General features: G+C 38.6%; 1 protein-coding gene across 4 annotated transcripts in view; it reads right to left on the bottom strand.

Moving 5' to 3' along the window:
• The window catches only part of SCFD2 (sec1 family domain containing 2), a 393579-nt gene that overhangs the window by 232355 nt on the left and 137201 nt on the right, over positions 1-24023 (bottom strand). For all 4 annotated transcript variants that reach the window (XM_014853490.3, XM_044765961.2, XM_044765962.2 and 1 more), the window contains exon 5: positions 3201-3450. In XM_014853490.3, coding sequence (XP_014708976.1) covers positions 3201-3450 — 250 coding nt within the window. The remainder of the gene's footprint in view (positions 1-3200; positions 3451-24023) is intronic.

Here is a 24023-nt window from a genome sequence, read left to right as displayed (position 1 = left end):
CAAGTTTGCACAGATCTTTAAAATTAGCGTTTTGATTTCATTCTCTAAAGAAAGTTCAAATGGTTTTACTTTGTATTCTCTTGTGACTGCCATGCAAACACTAACATATATGGAAACTGATACTCTCTTTGAACTTAGCAAGACTGAGAAAGCACAACACGAATCGACATATTTAGGCCGTACCAATTTTCTTTTTACAGCTCCCATCCCCGACACTCAGAGAGCCAACCCTTGTTATTTTGTGTGAGCAGAAGAGAGGTTTTGCCCATCACTCTCTCCAGAAGTATCTATTAAAAAGAAAATAGTATGCTGCCATTTGCCATGCTTAAGAGTTATTTTGTTTTGCCAATCACAATTTCTCATTGTCCTTTCCATAAAAGGGAAAAATAGGGAGAGAAATGAAAGAAATTGTCAAAAGTAAATTACATACTTAGCATATAAAAGGAAATATGAATTTTAAACACAGGGCAATTATTGTCAAGAGATATTATTGAAATTTTAAAAATTTAAGTTTGCTACTCCTGTTTTAGAAAGATAGAAAACCAAAAGATTTCAATGGCTGGAAATTATATTTTAATTTCTTTATAGCAATGCAGAAACAAAGAGGACACATGCTAAAAAAATAGTGAGGTGTAGGAAAACATCTGCAAGTAGCTATTATAGACAGATTAAAAAGAATAGGCAATATCTAAAATAGTAACCAAATATTAATTTTCTCTTCAGAAAATAAGAACATGATTGAATGGTTGAGCACGCATCGCATAAAATACGTGTAAGCAAGCATAAGTTTACAGAATATAATTAACGCAATGGTTATGGAAATGTGCTTGTGGCCAGTTTAGAATCTCATGCTTAAAGACATGGGATCCAGATCCAGAACACCTGGGTTCAAATCCTGGCTCTATCATTTAGCATTTGGGTGATGAGAACATGCTTAAGTTTTCAGTACAGAAAAACTGTTGCTCTCTTGATCCTATCAACAGTTAAGATGGTAAAACTACAGCATTATATAAAAAGGAGAATTCTAATATTGATTAATTTCTTGTTTTACTTTTTAACCAAATTTTCATCAACCACAAAATTTGCACAAGGCATAAAATAAATTCTGCCACTGAGTAACAAGTAAGCCAAGACTATGAATTGGAATAACATAAGTGAAACACCGTGGGCAAGTTCATGGTAACAGTTGGACTAACCTACTTCCACCACAGGCTAAGGACATTTGGAAAGTAATTAAATTCTTCCAATACATACTGGGATATCCCATGCTATTCCACAAGATGGAGTTACCACTGCCCAACACTGTCCAATTACTTTTTATCCCAAGATGCAAATTAAACATTCTCCTCAGTGGCTAACTGTAAACATAAACCCTACTTCCCAGGACATTTGACTTTAAAACATACTTAATAAAGGGAATGTCCATACTGGCCAAGTGAGTCTATCTTCAGAAATAAAGTCTTTTTGGTGTCCACACAGGTTGATCAATGCATGTGTGTTCAGGGTAAGTTCACTTATGTCAGATTTAAGCAGCACATCTTCTCCACCATGTTTAAACTGTACATCCAAAGTTAATCTAGGTAGGAATGCACACTTATTATTACAAAATAAAATGTGATTAAAATTTTAAAATTTCCACAAATTTTTAACTTTCAACTGCTAAACTTACAAATTTTCCTAATATAAATATGAATGTACAGAAGTGTTTTTAAATGTGAAGTCACATTTTAATAGCAAGAAAAAGCAATATCCTGAGCAATCATAAACAGAGAAACTAATAAAGACTGAAATGCTAGGTCAATAAACACCTTGACTAAATATTAAATGAATACTCTAACGGCATGACTTCAATTCCCAAAATAATATAGTAACATACTAATGTTACAGAAAAGCTATCCAAATAACCTCAGCTAAACACACTGTCTTTGTTGTCTGTTTCTGAAAGTATGCATTGGAAGAATAACTTTCAATTAAATTCTCCTAGTGTTCAAATTTACTTCTAAGCACTGTAGAAACCGTGGTAAACCTAAGTCAATATTCATTTATAGCCAAACAGACACATTGATCACACATAGTACTGTTCCTAAATGAAATGGGAACAAATTCTACAAGTTTTCCTTAAGTAGATTTTAAGTTGGCAAACAGGTTCTATACTAAGCAAGGAAATGTTTCATTTCTATGGAAACTTCATTCTGTTTCCACTTCATCAGGGTTTCACTTTCTACAACCAAACATAGGAAAGGTCAGCGGGGGCACAAAGGAGGTACACGTGCATGGGACACTCAGGTTGACAGCCACACAGCCTGCTTCTGAGCCATCTGGATATTGTCCCCAGAGAGGCACAATAGGCGACAGGAGGGAAAGCTGGAAGATGTAGAGTCTGTCTCGGTTAAGCCTTCCTGAACGGAGAGGTCTACACGTGCCCATTCATGAATGAAGGGAAACTTGGTAGGTTTTTAAAGTACTTAAGTTTTATGCGTAAGTCTTAATAACTTCTCCCTCTCAAAGTGACCCAGACTCAGTCCATACTAATGGAAATAAGCTTTAAACAACATGTGCATGACAATATTGAATTTGATGCAGAATAACACAAATGACTATCTCTATGAGTCATATCACAGTTCTGACTAGAAGTGAAAACAGCTAGATTTTATGAGATTTCATTATATATTTCCGCCAAAATAGCATAGCCTACTTTACTGGGATATTTGGATATTATTTTGGATACTACCAATTAATTCAGAATCAAAGTGAAATATGGGAAGTCAAAATAGAAAACTACTCTTGAAAGTGGCAATTTTCAATCCTATAACATTATGTAACATCTTAGGGAACCTTTTTAAAGTTTGGAATGACAGTCTCAGAGGGAATATGTCAACAGAACCCATTTGAATAGGAGGCACTACTCTTTATTTTTCCTTAAAGATATTATGCCTTATGAGTATTTTGCTATTTTACAAGGCTTATACTCTAAGGAATATGAATTCTGACATGCAACTAGAATGCCACTTCACTACCACAACTGGAAAAAAAGAATACCGCCATGAAAACCTCCAATCCCAAAGGCTGACTAGCATTCATCAGGCCTCATGAAATTCCAAACAGCTCCAGTGAAGATGGTTGCCTCCTCCTCCTGAAATAGCCTTTACTTTTAAACCTGTTTTCCGTATCAGTGACGTTTATCTTTGTTAAACACTCACCTGTGATTTTTTGCAGCAAAGGTGACAGTTCAGACTCCTCACAAAATACCTGAGCCAATGTTTTCTTCACGTTTTCTTCAGCTTCACCCAGGTTTTTGTCCGCTGTGAACTCTCCACTGACAGAATAAATATATATCAGCAGGATCAACAGCTCTTCAGGGCGGTAGTCATCCTTGGTCCTCTGGTGTGAAGGCTTAATCATGGGTAGCAGCTGACTCAACACAACAGACATTGTCGACTCCCCAACGCTCTGAAAGAAAAGGCGGGAATATGAAAATATGTCGATCTTGTGCAAAGACATAATTTATGCACTACGTCAGTCCAAAGATAGCTTGCAAACAAGTCTGTGATGTTCACTGACTAGATCACTTGTTATTTGTTTCTTGTCCTAGAGAGAACACTGCCAGAGGTTGAGCATTAGAGTATTTTTTTGAAAGATCTAATTTATGAAACTGCTAGTCAAGTTGTAGACCCTTTTTTATTATCTTACATGTTGCTTAAACAAATAAGACAACTCTACTTTTAAAAATAAAAATATAAGTACTTCACACACTACAAATTTTAAATAAAAATTATATATTTGTAAAGTAATATGATTAAAAATAAAAACATGCCAGCATCTATACATCCAAATGAATGCTGACACTCCTTCAGAGAAATTACCTTGAATTTTATAGCATATTCTTTTTAATATTCTCTTTATTGGCAAACATTAGTCAAAATAAGTTTTCTTTATAACAACAAAAAATTTTCTGCTACTCTGGTAACTAGAATAGGGGATCAAACTGGTAATGTCACTTAGGGTTCAAGATATCTTTGGGTGAGCCTAAAGGTAATTCACCTTAAAATTTTCAAAACTTTTTGCTTTTAGGTCTTCCACCAATTTCTCGAGCGACATTTAGCAGAGATTTCAAAATGCCTTGCATGCGATAACAGTATTGCATTACTGGAGTAACTGCATGACTTCCAAGGAACTAAACACATTTCTAGTACAAGTTCTGAGATTTTTGGTGAGTAGATAAATCCCCATTTTAAATAATGTGATTTAATTTCATCTATAATATAAAATAATCCTATAAAATAAAACTCAACTATCTGCATTAAAATCAGGAGCCAAATGATCACAACTTGCAACTTTCACATCGTTCATTCAGAAGTGCTCATTGAGCATCTACCATGTTCTGGGTACCATTCTGGGTCTGGGGATACAGCAGTGAACAAAATACATCCCTGCTCTCAGAGACCTTATGCACTAGTTTGGGGAAATAGACAATTAAAAAGCTAAAGAAGTAAAATACATAGTATATTAGATGGTGGTAAGTCCTATGGAGAAAAACAAAGCAGGAAAGGAAGACAGGGCTTTAGGGTGTGCATGTGTGTGGATATGCACAATTTTAAAGAGAAAAAGCCATTTTAAGAAGGGAGTACTGGAATAAAGAAAGACCTATAGAAACTATTCTTCTGAAAGAAGTTGATAGCAAGCAGCTGAATGTGATTCTATATTGGGAGGACTATCCAAAACGAGCTTTTCTAGTCAAGTCATTTCTACACCTGGAAAAATTTGGATATATCATCTCAAGGTTAAAGTTCACAGTTACATTATTTGGTACACAAAAAACAGCTGTTACCATTTATTTCCACTAAAGATCTTGGATGTTCACAATGTACCACGCAAAATAAAATGGTAAGTCTTTGGAAAAAATAAGGTACAAATGGAAAAGAACAGAACAGAGATTTTGCTGTTACACAGTGACAAGACGTGATTTACCCAGTATAAACACACCCACTTCTCAAAGGAAATGGCTGAAAGGTTTGAAGGCATCCTAGAACTGTCCTATAGCTTCAGGAGTCTCTTGAGAGGAACCTTCAAGTGTTCTTTCTTTGCTTTACAGGCTGCCAAGAGCAATTTAAAAGAAAGGAGCTGTGTGGTTGGCCTGTTAAAGGAGGGACCGTGGGGGCTGCAGCTTTCATTTTTACTCTTTACCCTATTGCCAACTCCTTGGATGACATTAAGCAGACTCTTTCATTGCTCTATATCCCATTTCTAAAATGCAAGTGTACACATCAAGTGTCTATCTTATAGGAGCCCTATGATTCTCTCCCCAGAGCAAAAGGATTGTTTTAAAAGATAGTTATAAAAAATAAAACAGGGTCGGATAATATCATCATAATCATTTGAAAAGATTCACTCCCAAACGTCTGGTCATCAAAGCATCATTTTTTGAGTTGTCAATCTAAGATATGTGGCTAGAGAGCAAAATCCCTCATTAGTGACAGTAGCAGACTTCTGCTAGTTAGGTAATACATGTGCATATCAATTTCTAAAATTACATTCTAATCTGCTTAAACCATCCCAAGAAGTAAATACTTTAGTTGAATTCAAAGTCAAGAATATTGATCAGTCTTAAAGAGGCATGAGAGCTCAGTGGAAACAAAGAGACTCCATTTTAAAAAGCCAGATTCCAAACCTGATTGTTCCACTGACTAGTGCCTTAATCTCTTAGAATATCAGTAAACTTCTTAGGATCTCTTCATCTCTAAAATGACACGATATGACTACTAGAAGATGACTGAGTTCTTAAGTCATATTTATGCCAAGGTCTCCATTTTCACTTTCTTCTCCCTTTCCCTTTTTTTTATGTCACCATTGATGGTAGAAGTCCGCAAATTACATTCTCATTGTTGGCTACACAAAATATAAATGATCAAAATAGAAAAGCTTTACTGTAGAAACAAATGTAGATATGGAAATATTGTAGATACTGTACAAAAGGGCTGATATACATACACATATTTCATAACTCTGACCACTGAGAGCATCTAGAAGCAGTGACACCCCAGTAGCAATGAGCACACCCAGTGGTCAGATCTTAGTTTCTAACATCATTCTCAAATATAAGGAACCAGGGATCCTTGGAGAAATGGCTGATTCTAGGGATGGGCCAGGGAAAATACAAGAGGAATCTGGAAGATCTTGTAATGCCAGAAAGTAAGGAAGTCCTTAAAAAAACAAAAGGATGGGGGCATGTCAAAAGGATACAAGAGAAAATTGGAAGACCTCCTAGTGGCCAAAGCTGGAACATCTGAGCAACAAAATAAATAAAGTAGCAATGGATTATAACCCAAAGTACTAAATAAATGCGTATCACTCCATACTGATATAAATAAGTGATTGCATTAAAAAAATAAATAAATGTAGGAGAAGAAACAAATCTTCCTTACATAAGAATTCCAAATAACTTATGTTGATACTCCCCCCTCCAGGAGATGGAGGTTAATCACTCCACTTCCTGAGTGTGGACTGCATGTAGTGACTTGCTTCTAAAATATTGTGTGTGGAAAGGGGAGGGAGGAGTGACTTTACCTTAGCCAGAAGATCAAGGTTAACAACATCAGCCCATCAATGGCAAAGGGAGGCAGAGGGATCGTCTGGCAAGGATGAAGCAGAGGGAATCCCATGCCACCTTAGTTTAGAAGGTGAACTAGACCTTTCTAGTGCTATACATAAAAGCATGACCCCAGACTGGATGTATATCCATTTTCTGTTCTTCTCTGCTCTTAGAATGAAATTTCAACAAGAAGGAAGGAAAATATCAGTGCCACTCTAGATTGAAACCTTTTTAAAGGCAAAAGAAAGAATCTGAGGAGGATTAATAATGAAGATATGAGAGTAAGACTACAGACCTGAGTACTGGTTATACCACTTACTAACTGTGTGACCTTGGGCAAGTTATCTAACCACTCCAAGTCTCAGTTTCCTCATCTGTAAAATGGAAATAATGCCACAAATACCTGAATATTAAGAAATTCCATAGGCACTCATTTTTATAATATTGGGACACTGCTTAAACTACCTTGTGATTTAAAATAGAACAATCCCCACAATGGGACAGTCTTTGTAAAGACTCAAACATAACAGGATGCCCTCTTTCCTGAGGGCTAATTTTGGAGAAAACACTTTAATTAGAGGATGTACAACAATAGATTTTGCTTCATAAGGTTGTTTTAAAGATTTAATAATAGAAGTAAATCACAGGAATAAATTTAACCAAAGAGGTGAAAGACCTGTACACTGAAAACTATAAAACATTGTTGAAAGAAATAGAAGACACAAAGAAATGGAAAGATATTCTATGCTCATGGATTGGAAGAATTAACATAGTTAAAATGTCCATACTTCCCAAAGCAATCTATAGATTCAATGCAATCTTTATCAAAGTCCCAATGACATTTTTCACAGAAACAGAACAAAGAATCCCAAAATTTATAGGGAATAACAAAAGACTCCAAATAGCCAAAGCAATCTTGAGAAAAAAGAAAAAAGCTGAAGGTATCACACTCCCTGATTTCAAAATATACTACAAAGCCATAGCAATCAAAACAGCATGGTACTGGCACAAAAACAGAAACACAGATCAATGGAACAGAATTAAGAGTCCAGAAATAAACCCACACATCGATGGACAGCTAAATTTCAACACGGGAGCCAAGAACATACAATGGAGAAAGGAAAGTCTCTTCAATAAACAGTGCTGGGAAAACTGGGCAGCCACATGCAAAAGAATGAAAGTAAGGCCATTATCTTACACCATACACAAAAATTAACTCAAAATGGATTAAAGGCTTGAATTTAAGACATTAAACCATAAAACTTCTAGAAGAAAACATAGGCGGTATGCTCTTTGACGTTGGTCTTAGCAGCAACTTTTTAAATACCATGTCTCACCAGGCAAGGGAAACAAAAGAAAAAATAAACAAATGGGACTACATCAAACTAAAAAGCTCCTGCAAAGCAAAGGAAACCATCAATGAAATGAAAAGATATTTGCAAACCATATATCTGACAAGGGATTAATATCCAAAATATATAAAGAACTCATACAACTAAACAATGAAGAAACTAACAACCCAACTAAAAAGTGGGCAAAGGATCTGAACAGACATTTTTCCAAAGAAGATAAACAGATGGCCAATAGGCACATGAAAAGTGTTCAACATCGCTAATTATTAGGGAAATGCAAATCAAAAGTACAATGAGATATCACCTCACACCCATCAGAATGGTTATAATTAACAAGACAAAAAGTAACAAGTGTTGGAGAAGATGTGGAGAAAAGGGAACCCTCATACACTGCTGGTGGGAGTGCAAACTGGTGGAGCCACTATGGACAACAGTATGGAGATTCCTCAAAAGATTAAGACTAGATCTACCACATGATCCAGCTATTCCGCTTCTGGGTATTTATCCAAAGAACGCTAAAAAACGAATGTGTAAAGATATGTGCACCCCTATGTTCATTACAGCATTATTCACAATAACCAAGACTTGGAAACAACCTAAGTGCCTATCAAGGGATGAATGGATAAAGAAGATGTGGTATATATACACAATGGAATACTACTTAGCCATAAAAAAGATAAAATCTTGCCATTTGTGACAACATGGATGGAGCTTGTGGGTATATGCTAAGCAAAATAAGCTAGAGGGAGAAAGTCAAATACCACAGGATCTCAGTCATAAGTAGAAGATTAAAAACAACAACAACAACAAACAAACACATAGATACAGAGAGTAGATTGGTGGTTGCCAGAGGGGAAAGGTGGGGAGGGAGGAGGGCAAAAGAGGTGTCAGGGCACATGTGTGGTGATGGATGGTAATTACTCTTTGGGTAGTAAACATGATGTAGTCTATACAGAAACTGAAATATAATCATGTACACCTGAAATTTATATAATGTTATAAACCAATGTTACCTCAATTAAAAAAAATGTTAAAGGCCAAAAAAAAAAAAAAAGAAAAAAAGAAGTAAATCACACACAGTGCCTGGCACATAGCCTCTCCATGGACTCCTTTCTTACCCAGCAGAAGTGATTAAGATGACAGGTAAGGGAATGAAATACCTTCTAGGAATAGGAAGTGAGCAGTCTCAGAGGAGGGAGGGGCAGCCTACAAATGCTGGATGGGAAACCACACCTTGGAACTTAACTGCAAAGTTCGTCAAAGGGTAAAGGCAATATAAACGTTATTAAACACTGCCGTTGAAAAGCACACACAGAGCAAACCACAACCAAAGGGAAAAAAATGGCTTCTTTATAAAGTACCAGGGATTGAATTTCTCATTCATTTTGATATAAATGGGCCTACTAGTAGGAGGTGGAAGACTGGAGCTGTGTCTGGAGTGACAAAACCTTTTTTTTTATTCCACAGTCTGGGACTCCTGTTATGTTTGAATGAGTCCCCAGTAACTCCATACAAAAGCCCCTCTGTAAAATGTATGTTGTCTTTAGAAAAGCCAACTTTTGGGCTGACTTAAAGCACCTCTGCAAAGACAGAGTCAGTTTCTGTGCTGGCTACCTTTGCAGGCATAAGGAGCAAACAGGTCATCTTCCGTGGGGTGCAGTGCAGGCTGGGCTGGCTTCATACCTGCTACTCTGTGGTGCAGAGCCCGCAGACACTCAGTGCCACTCTAAGACACTCTATGGCGTTGCTGGAGAACCCATCTCTGCGATTCCTTCAAGCTTCAGCAAAGTCAGGCTCACGGGATGCTGCCAGTGGAGGCCTGAGGCAGTGCCTAAGGCCCTTCTGCCCCAAAACATCACCTGCCATCCTTGCATTAATACTTGCCTCGGGCTGGCCCGGTGGTGCAGTGGTTAAGTACGCACGTTCCGCTTCAGTGGCCCGGGGTTCGCCAGTTCAGATCCCAGGTGCAGACATGGCACCGTATGGCACGCCATGCTGTGGTAGGCGTCCCACATATAAGGTAGAGGAAGATGGGCATGGACATTAGCTCAGGGCCAGTCTTCCTCAGAAAAAAGAGGAGGACAGGCAGATGTTAGTTCAGAGCTAATCTTCCTCGGAAAAAAAACCCAGAAAACTTGCCTCAAGGCCTTAAATTCCCATCATCAAAGCACTTTGCTTCTTTCGGGAATGGGCTTCTTCTTATGTCCCAGGCAAAATGCAAAAATGTAACTTGGTCTGTGTAAGGATAATTCATTGATGCACTTATGCATTTATCACCACATATTTATTGTGTACATACGATATGCCTGGCACTTTGCTATACTCTGAGCATACAAACAAAAAAGCAAGACACGAGATTCAAGGAGCTTACAGGTGAGTGGGGGTAGGAGTAAACAGTCATGACAACGCAGTAAGTACGTGCTTTAGTGAGGTATTCACTTTGGAAACACAGCAGAGAAACACCTAAATCCTGGAAGAGGTGGTACTTCAATTGAGTCAATCAATCAACATCTATTTTCAGGGAAGAGTATGCTCATCTCAGAAATGAGCAAGGGAATAGGATCTTTCCTTCAATCCTCCAACAAATATTTAATGCACACTTACTAAGAGTGTATGGTACGCAGAATAACGGCCCCTAAAAAAGATCCACACTCTCCTCCCTAGAACTGTAAATATGCTACCTTCGAGGGCAAACGAGACTTTGCAGATGCGTTAAGTTACAGATCTTGAGATGGGGAGATCACCCTGCATTATCTGGGAGGGCCCAGTCTAATCACATAAGTTCTTAAAGAAGAGGACCTTTCCTGGCTCTAGTCAGAGAGAGATGAAATGATGAAGGGTCAGAGAGAAGCAGTGCTGCTGGGTTGGAAGATGGAGGAAGGGAGCCACAAGCCAAGGAATGCAGGGGGCCTCTGGACTGGAAAAGGCAGGGAGACAGATGTTCCCCTAGAGCCTCCAAGAAGGAATGCAGTGCTGATGCCAACACCTTGATTTTAGTCCAGTGAGACCAGGGTCGGACTTCTGATCTACACAATTGTAAGATAGTAAATTTATGTTGTTTTAAGCCACTAAGTTTGTGGCGATTTGCTACAGCAGCAACAGAAATTAATACAAGTGGTTTGTGTGAGGTCGGACATGAGAAACCGCATCAGGGCCCACAATCCAGGCAGAGAACCTGGTACATTGTAGGGCTCTGTAAATACTTGCCAAATGACTAAATGAATGAGCAAAAGCAAAGATGAATAGGTTCTTCCGTGGGCCTGTTCCATCTGTACCACTAAGGAGCCAGTGAGCGTCTTCAGGGATATCACAGAAAGGGAAGGCATGGAGACATACTGAATTTAAAATTTGCTACTCAATATTTTCGCTTAGAACTAGTCAGTCCCAAACCATGCAATCTCATATAAGCCAATATTCATTGAGTCCAGAATAACCATATAAGACAGGTTTTTCAAAGTGTAGTCCATAGATCTGAGATTCCAGAGACCTTTTCAAGAGGTCAAAATTATTTTTATAATAATACATTCTTTTATTCTCAAAGAATAGGACATTCTTTGCCTTTTTCACTGTGTTGCCATTGTACTAATAGTGCAAAAATAATGGTGAGTAAGATTGCTGGTACCTTAACAGATCAAGGAGAGTGGCTCCAAACTGTGCTAACAGTGATCACATTCTTTACCACTATGCTATGAACTCACAGTTGGATTTTTTTCTTTTTGGTGATGAAGATTGGCCGTGAGCTAACACCTGTTGCCAATCTTCCTCTTTTTGCTTGAGGGAGATTGTTGCTGAGCTAACATCTATGCCAATCTTCCTCTGTTTTGTATGTGAGACACCACCACAGCTTGATGAGCTGTGTGCAGGTCCACACCAGGGATGCAAATCTGCAAGCCCCAGGCTGCCAAAGCAGAGTGTGCAAACTTTACTACTCCACCGGGCCGGCCCCAGGAATTTTTAAAAAGTCAGTTTTACTTAAGAATGCCTTTGATGAAGCAGTAAAAATTATTAATCTTACAAAATCTCAACTCTTAAATAAATGTCTCTCTAATATTTTGTGTAATAAAATAGGAACTATGCACAAAGCTCTCAGCTGTATACTAAAGTACAACGGTTATCTTGAGGAAAAACATATGTGCAGTTATTTGAGTTGTGAGCTGAACTAATTGTTTCTCTCACGTAAAACCATTGTTACTTGAAAGAAGGACAGAGAATTTCTGATTATTAAGACTTGGATATTTGGCAAACATTTCCTCAAAAATGAACAAAGTGATCCTGTTCCTTCAAGGAAATCAATTGACATGTTTATTACCAATGATAAAATTCTGGCTTTTAAGCAAAAATTCCAATTTTGGAAAACTTGTATCTGCCACTGCCAGATTCTCTGTACATAAAGATTTTTCTAATGACATTAAAATGTGATTATTTTGGATTGCATAATGAACTGTGTCAACATTTGGAAGATCTACATAACTCAGTGAGCCAATATTTTCAAATGACCGACGGATGATGTAAGAAAATCAGGCATAGGCAAAAGATCCATTCAAAATAGAAGAAAGACGAGTGGATTTTAACGTAAAAGAGTACAAAAAGCTTATTGGAATGGTTTCCAATTCAATATTACAACTTTCCTTTAAGAAATCAGTACCTGCAGAGTCTAGGTATGGGATCAAGAAAGAATATCTGCAAACATCTGAAAACGCTATCAAAATATTCCTCCCTTTTCCAACTATGTATCTTCACGAGGCTGGATTTTCTTCACTACTTCAACCAAAACAACATATGGCAGCATACTGAATGAGCAGGCAAATACGGGAATCCAGCTGTTTTCTATTCAGTAAGACATCAAAGAGATTTGCAAAAATATAAACCAATGCCATGCTCACTTATTTTTTTGCTTTGGAAAGAGAGTTATTTTTCATAACATGTTACTTATGTTAGCTTGTAACAGGTTTGTTAATATTTTCCAAGAAATTGATAAATGAATATTTTCCATTTTTCTCAGTTTTAATTTCTAATACAGTAAATACCAATATTTATCGATTTAAGAATGTCACATCCTAGCAAGAAAACTCATTATTTTCTACCCTCTTTTCCCCTTCTCACGGCTAAAATGCAGATAAAATGGTGGTAGGATAGCTTCAACTGTATTCTTTGAGAGGAAGGTAATGCAACATGGTTTCCCTAAATCAGAGCCTCTCAAAATTTAATGCGCGTGTGGATTACCTGGGGCTCTTGTTAAATGCAGGTGTTGATTCATTAGGTTTGGGACAGGGCCTGAAGATTCTGCAGGTCTAACAAGTTCTCAGGTGATACCAATGCTGCCGGTCCATGGACCATGTTTTGAGTGGCATCTGGACTGAAGCACCCAACAATTTCTAGACTGCAGTATGTATGGGAAATACACTGTCCTGTTTGAGTCACTGTATTTGTGGATTGCTTTGGTATCTCACCTTAATCTGAATACTAACTAATATAGCTCATACATCTCTATCTCCAGCCAAATTTCTCTCCTTTGCTCCCTACCCACACAGTGAACTGCCTATTGGACTTTGTGTATCTCATCTGCAAATTTAACTCAACATGTCTAAAACTGAAATCAAGATTTTTACCCCCAAATCTGCTCTTTAGTCCATAAACCTTCTACTATTTTGTGGTACCATTATTCTCCCAGTTGACCAAGACAGAAACTTGGACTCTACCACAGCTTTCCCTTGTCCCTGCCACATCAAATCAGCCACCAAGTCCTGAGGATTTTATATCTCCATCTCCTCTTCTCTACTCCTTCCTCTACCACCGAAGTTGCAACTACCGTTATCTCTAGCCATGATTTATCTCATTCTAAACCAAAACTTTGATCTCTTTAAAATTATTTCATGGTTTCTACTGCCTTCAAGATAAAGGCTTTACGTGACATATGCATTTCTTTACCTTCATAGCCCCAATTAACTGTTCAGCCTCATCCATCATGAATCCTCTCCCTACAGGCTACATTTCAGCTTTGTTGAACTACTTGCATTTGCCTTTGTGCTTTTGTGCATGCTTATCTCTCTGCCTGGAATGTTTTTTTCTCTCTTTTCCACCTGGTCTCACAATTCAACTCAAGCATTATCTCCTCTGACTCTCCCCAGATGTGTTAAATGTGTCTACTTTGTGATTCCTGAGAAGCCTGTATTTTTCACTACCATGGCTCTTATCACCCTGAATTTAATTGTTTATTCATGTCTAGCTTCCTTCTAAGACTGAAAAATCCTTGATCTTATTCCTAATGGTATTTTCAGCCCCCAGCTCGTCCTTTGAACAGAGTATCAAAAGTATATTTATCTCTATAATGAAGGAGTTGACCTCAGAAAAAGAAAAGAGAAATGGACATTTACAGATATATAATTATATATTATCCCATTTAATCCTCATGATTACCCTGTAACATAGGTATTATTATTTCAGAGGAATAAACTGAGGTTGAGAAAGGCAACTTGTCAAGGACATCAGCTGGTGAATGGTTGAGCTAGGATCAAACTCAAGACGGTCTTTCTCCAAAATCTACATCTGATCCACTACACATTTCCTCTCCAGGGCTTCCCAGTCAGAGGCAACCAGAGTTTGCGGGAAAGGGGAATCCAGCCCCTTGAGACGGTATGATACCATGATTCTGACTAGGACAAATCATCAAGGGAACCCAGCAGATGAGCTAAATCAGATAAAAGCAAGAGCAGCTATAGGCCAACTTAACATATCAGAGGAGATCTACTAACTTACAGCTCTTTAGAGTCCCCTGGTGTGGTAGATGACTAGCCCCAAAACCTCATTCAAGGTTAAAAACCTCTGGTGGAGGGATATATAGAATTATGGCAGAACTTCCCATCCAGGATGTCATCATGCCATGTTTACACTCCTACCCCAAGCCCAAGTGACAGCCAGATGGGGCCTAGAGCAGTCAGTGCCACTGGTCCGGTTCTACGTAGCTAGCAACCCAGTATGTCCTGTAAAAACAGCATAGTTTTCCATTGTAGCTATAACCACGCGAAAAAAAGATGGGATGTGCTGAAGAGATATGCACAAAAAAGAATCAGATACTGAAGTCATCAAAGAGGGTGGAAATGGTCTCCTGGAGCTGCTGATTTAAAGACAGTAGATTGGCACTATGGCATGCACTTCAGATGAGAAGAAGCAGGAAGAGGATGGTAGATCAACGATGTGGAAGTCATATAGACAGGCTCAGCTCCCTTTGCACAGGAAGTGGGAAGGTGGTAAGACACAAGGCAGAGAAGGGTAGAGATCATTCAGGGCCACATAGCCCATTGTTAGAACCTTTGCCTTTCTTCCAGGATGAAAGGAGTTTTGAGCAGAGGAATGATATAATTGGATTTATGTTTTAAAAGGCTATCACTCAGGCTGCGGTGAAGAGAACAGACTACGGAGGAGCAAGAGAAGAAGCAGGGAGACAAGCAATTTCACTAATCCAAGCGAGAAACAATGGGGCTTGACTGAAGCAGGCACATCGGAGGTAGTGTGAACTGGTGGAATTTGGAAATATTTTGAAGCTAAAGCCAGCACAGTTTGCTGATGGATTGGATGCAGAGTGTGAGAGAAAGAAAACAGTCTCGAATTATTCCAAGGTTTTTGGATGGAGGCTCAAAGCAGGAGGTGGTGGTTCAAAGATCATGGAGATGGCAGAATTGGAGAGCAATGTAAGAATGGGATGCATGTAAATATTTCAGGAAGGGGGATGTCTAAGCTCAGAACAGTGAGAAAGGGGACCAGAATGAATGGAAAGATTCTGGAGAGAGCAAAACAATGGTTAGATAGTTAGAAGAATGTATCAACAAGATTTAATAGTGAGAGCAAGCAGATGTGAAGTAACACAGAGGGACTCATCTCAAAGTATGAATGTGTTTCCTAAAATTCATCCTTCTAAGGGGCACTTGGAACTCACTGGCCTTCTGCATCTGTGGGCAAATGATTCCCTGGCACTGAGAAATGGTGAAGTCCTCAGTGGAAGTGAACACAGATTCTACAAACTTTCTCTCCTGCTAAAAGTGCCATTAGAGAAAAACTGTGATATAGTCACACGATGGAATACTACAGTACAACTAAAAAGAATAATCTATAATTTCACAAAATAACGATACGGATGAACCTCACAAATATAATGTTGAATGAAAGGAGACATAGAAAAAGAACATATATGATTCCATTTATATAAAATACAAAAATCAGGGAAAATTAATCTATGTTTTTAGAAGTCCCTACCGCTTAGAAGGAGGGCGTAGGAGGGAGGCGGCAGAAAGTAGGTTTCCAGGGTAGCTGGTAATAGTTTGTCTCTTGACCTGGGTGCTGATTACAAAGATGTCTTCAGTTATTAAAAATTCATTGAGCTGTACTTTTCCTTATTATATTTTACTTCAATGAAAAACTTTTCAAAATGCCATTGTACCAGGCCACATTTCCTGTGTCCTGGGAACAACAGAGCTATCTACTTAGAGTTCTTATTACAGATTAGCATGAACAGGAAAATAGAAGAAGCTTACAGAATCTATCAAATAATCTAATTTTTTATTTGGCTACACTTAGCTTCAGCTATAGGTAAAGACTAGGGCCTTGATTTCAGAGAAAGAAAAAACAACTTTCAATGGCTGTCCAATTTAAAACACACACGTTTTAGAGGGAATAGAAACTTTTTTTGTAATGTTTTTTCCTCCTCTCTCGGGAAATGATGTTACTCCGTGCTTCAAACAGAACTGCCAAGTTTAAGAGGCTGTTTTCTGTAAACAGGCCAGCTGGGCCATAAGTTGCATGAAATGAGGGACAAGCTACTTCAGAGCAGAACAGAACGCCACGGGGAGTTGGGAAGTGTGCATCCAAAAAAATCTCCAGCCATTTGTCTTTATCTGGCCACCTTTAATGATTTAAGAGCTCTTTTTGCCATGTTATCATCAATCAATTACTACGATTGAGCAGACTCTAAAAACTGGAGTTTTTAAAACGCAACTATCCGTGACCTAGATTTCCTGCTGGTTCTGTTGGCCCCAGGTTAGGCCAGTTTGTCTATCATCAAGGGAGCCAATAAAAATAATAAAAACAGGTCAACGCTGGGCTTTCCAAAGCCCGTATAAAAATATTCACACTCCTCCCATCAGCGCCAACTCAACGTGCCCACTCTTTGAGATCTCAGTAAATTCTACTCTAATAACAAAATATTCCATAGAATGTATACATTATCTAAAAACCCACCTTTTTCCCCCCTTCCTTCTGTGCTTGCCTGCTTTCCTTTTAATCTAGCTAAGCAACAATTTCACAACTCTTAGCAGGCAACTCAAATGATGTCATTTTGCTGAGTTCAGCAAAGGAACTACATTTTGGCAAACCAGGGGATATATGAGAAGATGAAATGTAAATTTTAGCTATCTTAATGGAGAATGTGATACTGCACTTCCAAGCCTGTGATAGAATTTGACTTCCAGGATCCACAGAGCAAAGACTACTGAATGGGGAGGAGAAGATAAAGGTGGTAGAGGCACCAGCAAAGCAGGCCAGCTTAACGGTTGTCTGTGAAAACCAGACTAGTTTTCTTAAGTCTTATTTCAACACTTTTCGTATCACTTGACAGGAAATAAGAAGGAGAAGGGCGCTGCAGCGTCCAAGGCCTCAAGCTCCCTTATGAGAGTGGCCAGCAATGCAGAAATTCTATTCAGTAACAAAGCACCGTTCCTTGCACCCATGACCTGCCTGCAAAAACCTGTGAGCCCAGTGGAGCCGGGACAAGGCCCCAGGGCCCTCTCTCCTAGAAGGATCCCAGCCAGAATCTCAGCATGCTGGGCCATCTTATTTGGAAGCAATTCTGCAACACTCTCTGTTCCAGATGGGAAGTTTGAACAAACTCTAGAAAAGGCCTGGGTGCCAGACTGGGGACCCAAAGGCATAATCATGAAGGCAGCGATTCGCCTTTAGTGGTCTCCACTTTCCTTTCTCTGACTTTGCCCCTCCTTTGACCCCACCAAGTACTCAGAACTCACTGGCTTCTTCCTAGCACCAGTACAGGGGCCATTCCTTCTCTAAGAAATGAATGGATGGGTGGCTGAACTCTTCTAAGAGAAGTCCACATTGTAAAAGAGGAGAAGGGGGGCAGAATCTAAGATCTTAATGAGTGACTGGGACTAGAAATGGGATAGAAGGCATGCTACTTTAGGCAGCAGGGAAGAGCTCTAAGATGTGGACAGTTGAGTTGAAACCTGAATCATGGGCCAGAACCCTCTCATCAGCTCAATGAATTTCCACCATGGAAAGACCTACAAAAGAGCCTTCCAAACAGACGGAACAGCAAGTGCAAAGGCCCTAATATGGGAACAGCATGGAGTAAGATGACCTGAAGTGGTCATGAAGTGAGATGACCTTTTAATGGTTAAATTTCTGGTTCAGTGGTAGTTGGGCAGTAATCTGGCATAGAAAGCCTTTCTGGGGCTTCCCTCCCTTCCTGCAGTTTGCTCCAGCCACAATGGTCACCATTCAGTTCCTCAGTTACTCCATGCTGTTCCCATATTAGGGCCTTTGCACTTGCTGTTCCGTCTGTTTGGAGGGCTCTTTTGTAGGTCTTTCCATGGTGGAAATTCATTGAGCTGATGAGAGGGTTCTGGCCCATGATTCAGGTTTCAACTCAACTGTCCACATCTTAGAGCTCTTCCCTGCTGCCTAAAGTAGCATGCCTTCTATCCCATTTCTAGTCCCAGTCACTCATTAAGCCATTATATGATCTTCATAGCCTTTATCACTGTCTGAAATTATCTTAAGTACACATATAGTTGCAAAGGTGGTCAATAAGTATTTGTTAGCTAAATGAATAAACTCCCTCAGCTTGACCTTTCAAGAGTCAGATCTATCTGTAAACATTTTGAATGAAAGAATCAGTGTTGGACAAGTGCTGTGAAGTACTTTTTACTTAGGAAATGAGAGTGATTGTTCTAGGCCTGCACTGTCCAACATGGCAGCTACTAACCACATGTAGCTGGTAAGTACTTGAAATATGGCTAGTTCAAATTGAGCTGTATTGTAAGTGAAAAAATATACTAGATTTTGAAGATTTACTGGGGAAAAAAAGTAATGTATCTCATAATTTCTTGTTTCTTATTGAAATAATATTTTGTATATATTTTATTAAACATATTGTTAACATTAATTTCACCCATATTTTTTAATGTAGCTATTTAAAGATTTAAATTATGTGGCTTACATTGTGGCTCATATTTTATTTCTATTGGACAGTGCTGCTCTAGAGTCTAGCACTTTCACTGAACCTCCAAGTTCAAAACTAGCACCAGCTATTGAACATTTATCGAGTTGGATATAATATATATATATATATATAAACATTTAATTTTAATCCCTAAAAGTGAGATATTATTTTCCTTATTTTACTGATAAGGAAACCAAAGTTTGGAGATGGACTAAATTGTCCAGAATAGAAAATCAAGCATGCAGACCATCCAGACGACAGAACAACGAGCCCTCAAAGATGTCCAGGTCCTAATCCCCAGAACCTACAACCACGTTACCTTATATAGCAAAAGGATGTTGAGATGGGGAGATTATCTTGGATTATTCATATGGGGCCAATGTAACCATGAGGGTTCTTAGAAGAGGGAAGCAAGTGAGTCAAAGTTAGAGCAAAGATATGTGACAAGAGAGGCAGAGGTTGGAGTGACACACTTTGAAGATGGAGAAAGAGGCCACAAGCCAAGGAATGCAGGCAGCCTCTAGAAGGTGGAAAAGGCAGGGTACTGTTTTCCTTCCTGGAGACTTCAGAAAAAATGCAGCTCTGCCAACACCTTGATTTTAGCTCTGCAAGTGCCATTTCAACTTCCGACCTCTAGAACTGTAAGATAATAAATTTGTGTTATTTTAAGCCACTGACTTTGTGCTAATTTGCTACAGCAGCAATAGGAAACCAATACAGAAAACAATTACCATTGTAGAGTCAGGGAATTTGGAAGCTAGGAAGCATTCTGGATTGCAGCCATGGTCCAGGACTAATAGTCAGGAAATAACAATAATGATCATAATTATGATTTTAGATTACAAATTCATCCTCACTTCAAAAAAAACTTACCTAATGAGTCCATTTTAGCAATAAAAAATACAGCATGTTTATGTGATATTTTAAAAAAGACTTTATCTTTTAAGAGCAGTTTTAGGTTTACAACTAAATTGATAGGAAGGTACAGATATTTCCCATGTGCTCCCTGCCACCACACATGCATGGCCTTCCCATTATCAACATCACTTACCAGACTGGTACTTTTTTGTTTTTAACCAAGGATGAACCTACATTGACACATCATAATTACCCAAAGTCCACAGTTTACCTTAGGATTCACTCTTGGTGGTGTACATTCTGTGGGTTCGGACAAAAGTATAACGACATGTATCCATCATTGTAATATCATATAGAGTATTTTCACTGCCCTAAAAATGCTCTCTGCTCTGCCTAGTCATTTATTGCCAAACTCCTTATCCCTGGCAACCACTGATCTTTTTTTTTAAAGATTGGCACCTGAGCTGACATCTGTTGCCAATCTTTTTTTTTTTTCTTTTCTTCTTCTTCTTCCTCTCCCCAAAGCCCCCCAGTACATAGCTGTATATTCTAGTTGTGAGTGCCTCTGGTTGTGCTATGTGGGATGCCGCCTCAGCATGGCTTGATGAGCAGTGCCATGTCCGCGCCCAGGATCCAAACCAGCAAAACCCTGGGCTGCCGAAGTGGAGCGTTTGAACTTAACCACTCAGCCACGGGGCGGGCCCCCGATCTTTTTATTGTCTCTCTAGGTTTGCCTTTCACACAATGTCATATAATTGGAATCACACAGTATGCAGCCTTTTCATCTGGCTTGAAGATGCTAGCTGGACCACAGATTATATTCTGAGGATCAGAAGATAATGTAATATCAAAGATGCCCACAAAGGAAGAATCTCCACATACTGGATTCTTTATAATCTAGGTCCACATAACAAGATGAAGAATTTAGTGGCATTTGGGAAAAGGGGGCTGGGGGACGAAGAGGAGGAATAGAAGAGCTGTGATTTCGTAAAACACTAAGCCAATGCTTTTACCCCATGTAAGAAGATGAGTATATTCTACTACTAACCATCTCTTCCTCTGAAAAACCGTCCTAACCTGCTCTAATAACAAGCCCTTTGCTTAGAATTCCTCATTCTCCCTCTTCTCTACCTGGTAATTCCCCCTTATTCTTTAATAACCAATTTACACATCCCCTCCTCTGTGAAGTCTTCCCAGACTGATCAGATCCTCAGCATCACAGGCATAGATGCTCCCCCCTACACATCCCCATAATTTCTATCTTCTTCTACACTAGCGCTTAGCCCACTGCACTGTAATTATTTTTGTACATGATTTTCCCATTTGGCTACCATGTCCAGGGCACGTGTTTCATTCATTTGTCGGTTACCATCTCATGGTAACTGATCCAGCTGAACTTGAACAATAATGGGGAAACAAAGCTAACTTATGGATAACCAACCAAATTTTGAGCAGGAACACTGACATGAACAAAGTATAAATAACTAGTCAAAAAATTCCAGCCCTAAAACACAGTCACATTTCAATATATCCAGCTGGTCAGTTGCTCCTAGGCATTTCCAGATGCTACTTAATAAACGGGTCCATATCTGTAATCTGGTAAGCGAACCAAAACACTTGACTTGGGTTTCAATTTTATTTAAAAACCGTGTAAAAATACCTGGTAATCTAGGATAAAGACAGTGCTAAATGTTAAGTTTTGCATTGATTATACTGGCCACCAAAACCAGGAAGAGAGAGCAACAGTTCTTTCCTCATATGGGACTAATCTCTGTAACTTACAGTGTTTTCCCCACGAAAGCATGTCATTCAAAATTCTCAAAATTATTATGCCACATGTTTTGTTTTCTTAACAACAGAGATTATTGAGGGGCTATAATTAAAAGTGGACTGCAGCGTCTTGGAGTAATACTAGGCTATACACTATAATAAGGCCTCTTGCTACAATAATACACAGTGACGTTACAATCAGATATGTGATAATAACCTTACTTTTTAGTTCATTGTTGGCTTGTAAGAAAGTAAGAAAAATCTGTACAGGCAAAAAAACTAAAACACAGACCGAACCATGAGCTGAAACCAGTCTTTGGATAATAAACCAACAGAAAGCTGGGGCTGCCTTGGGGAAACTACTGACTTCTGCATTGGTATCCAGAAATTTGGCCTTGGGTCCCCTTCAAGGAGGGCGAGTTGAACCTGAGACTCCTATGTTAATTCAGAACACTGAAGTGGGCTAATGCTGTCGCAGATTGATAGTGTCCCTAGTGACCCCTAGCTCCAAAGGAGGAGCCTGGCCAAATCATCTCTGAAGGAACGTACCCCTGATTTAGGTCTGTAGAATTACCAAAGATTATTCTACCAGATTTGAGCTCATAACCAAAAACTACAAACCACACAAGGAAGCAAGCCATCAATGAGTCAGCAGACGCACCATACAGCAGATTCAGATCCCAGTGACTTCAAGAGTAGAATTATCAATTTAAAAATATCAACTGATTAAAATATATATATATATATATAAACTGATTATATATGAAATGTTCAAAGAAATAAAAGATGAAAATAACTAACATGGGAATAATAGACTATTAAAAATAACCTGAAGTTTGAAACCAGGAACAAAATGAAAACACAACCTGCTAACCGGGAGAGAATATTTGCAAATTATATATCTGACAAGGGGTTAATCCCCAAAATATATAAAGAACTCACACAACTCAACAACAAAACAAACAACCCAATCAAAAAATAGGCAGAGGATATGAACAGACATTTTTCCAAAGAAGATATACAAATGGCCAATGGGCACATGAAAAGATGTTCAACATCACTAATCATCAGGGAAATGTAAATCAAAACTACACTACGATATAACCTCACACCCATTAGAATGGCTATAATTATCAACACAAAAAATAACAAACGTTGGAGAGGATGTAGAGAAAAGGGAACCCTCACAAACTGCTGGTGGAAATGCAAACTGGTGCAGCCACTATGGAAAATAGTATGGAGATTTCTCAAAAAATTACAAATAGAAATATCACACAGTTAGGCTATCCCACTCCTGGGTATTTATCGAAAGAACTTGAAATAAACAATTCAAAGAGACTTAGGCATTCCTATGTTCATTACAGCATTATTCACAATAGCCAAGAAGTGGAAGCAACCCAAGTGCCCAATGACTGATAATTAGATAAAGAAGATGTGGTATGTATATACAATGGAATACTACTCAGCCATAAAAAAGAAAAAATTGTCCCATTTGCAACAACATGGATGGACCTTGATGGTATTATGTTAAGTGAAATTAGCCAGACAGAGAAAGACAGACTGCATGATTTCACACACATGTGGAAGATAAACTACCACATGGACAAAGAGAACAGATTAGTGATTGCTAGGGTAAGGGAGGTTGGGGGGTGCACATAAGGGGTGAAGGGGCACATATATACGGTGACTGATAAATAATAACATACAACCAAAATTTCACAATGTTATAAACTATTATGATCTCAATAAAACAATTAAAAAATAACCTGATATTTATTTTTTTAATAATAAAACAGCTGTTTTTTGTTTTTCAGTTTTTTAACTTTTTTATTATTAATTTTTATTGAGGTAGCATTGGTTTATCACATTATATAAATTTCAGGTGTACATCATTATATTTTGATTTCTGCGTAGATCACATCACTCTCACCACCCAAAGACTAATTACAATCCATCACCATACACATGTGCCTAATCACCCCTTTCGCTCCCTTCCTTCCCCACTTCTCCTTTGGTAACCACCAATCCAATCTCTGTCTCAAGGAGAAGCCTTCCGTGCTTCTCCTTTGGTAACCACCAATCCAATCTCCATCTCTATGTGTTTGTTTGTTGCTGTTTTTATCTTCTATTTATGAGTGAGCTCAAATGGTATTTGACTTTCTCCCTCTGACTTATTTCGCCTAGCATAACACCTCAAATTCCATCCATGTTGTCACCAATGGCCAGA

Source organism: Equus asinus, chromosome 3 (assembly GCF_041296235.1).
Source record: "Equus asinus isolate D_3611 breed Donkey chromosome 3, EquAss-T2T_v2, whole genome shotgun sequence".
In the NCBI taxonomy this organism is placed as follows: Eukaryota; Metazoa; Chordata; class Mammalia; order Perissodactyla; family Equidae; genus Equus; species Equus asinus.
This window is presented reverse-complemented; position numbering and strand designations above follow the sequence as displayed.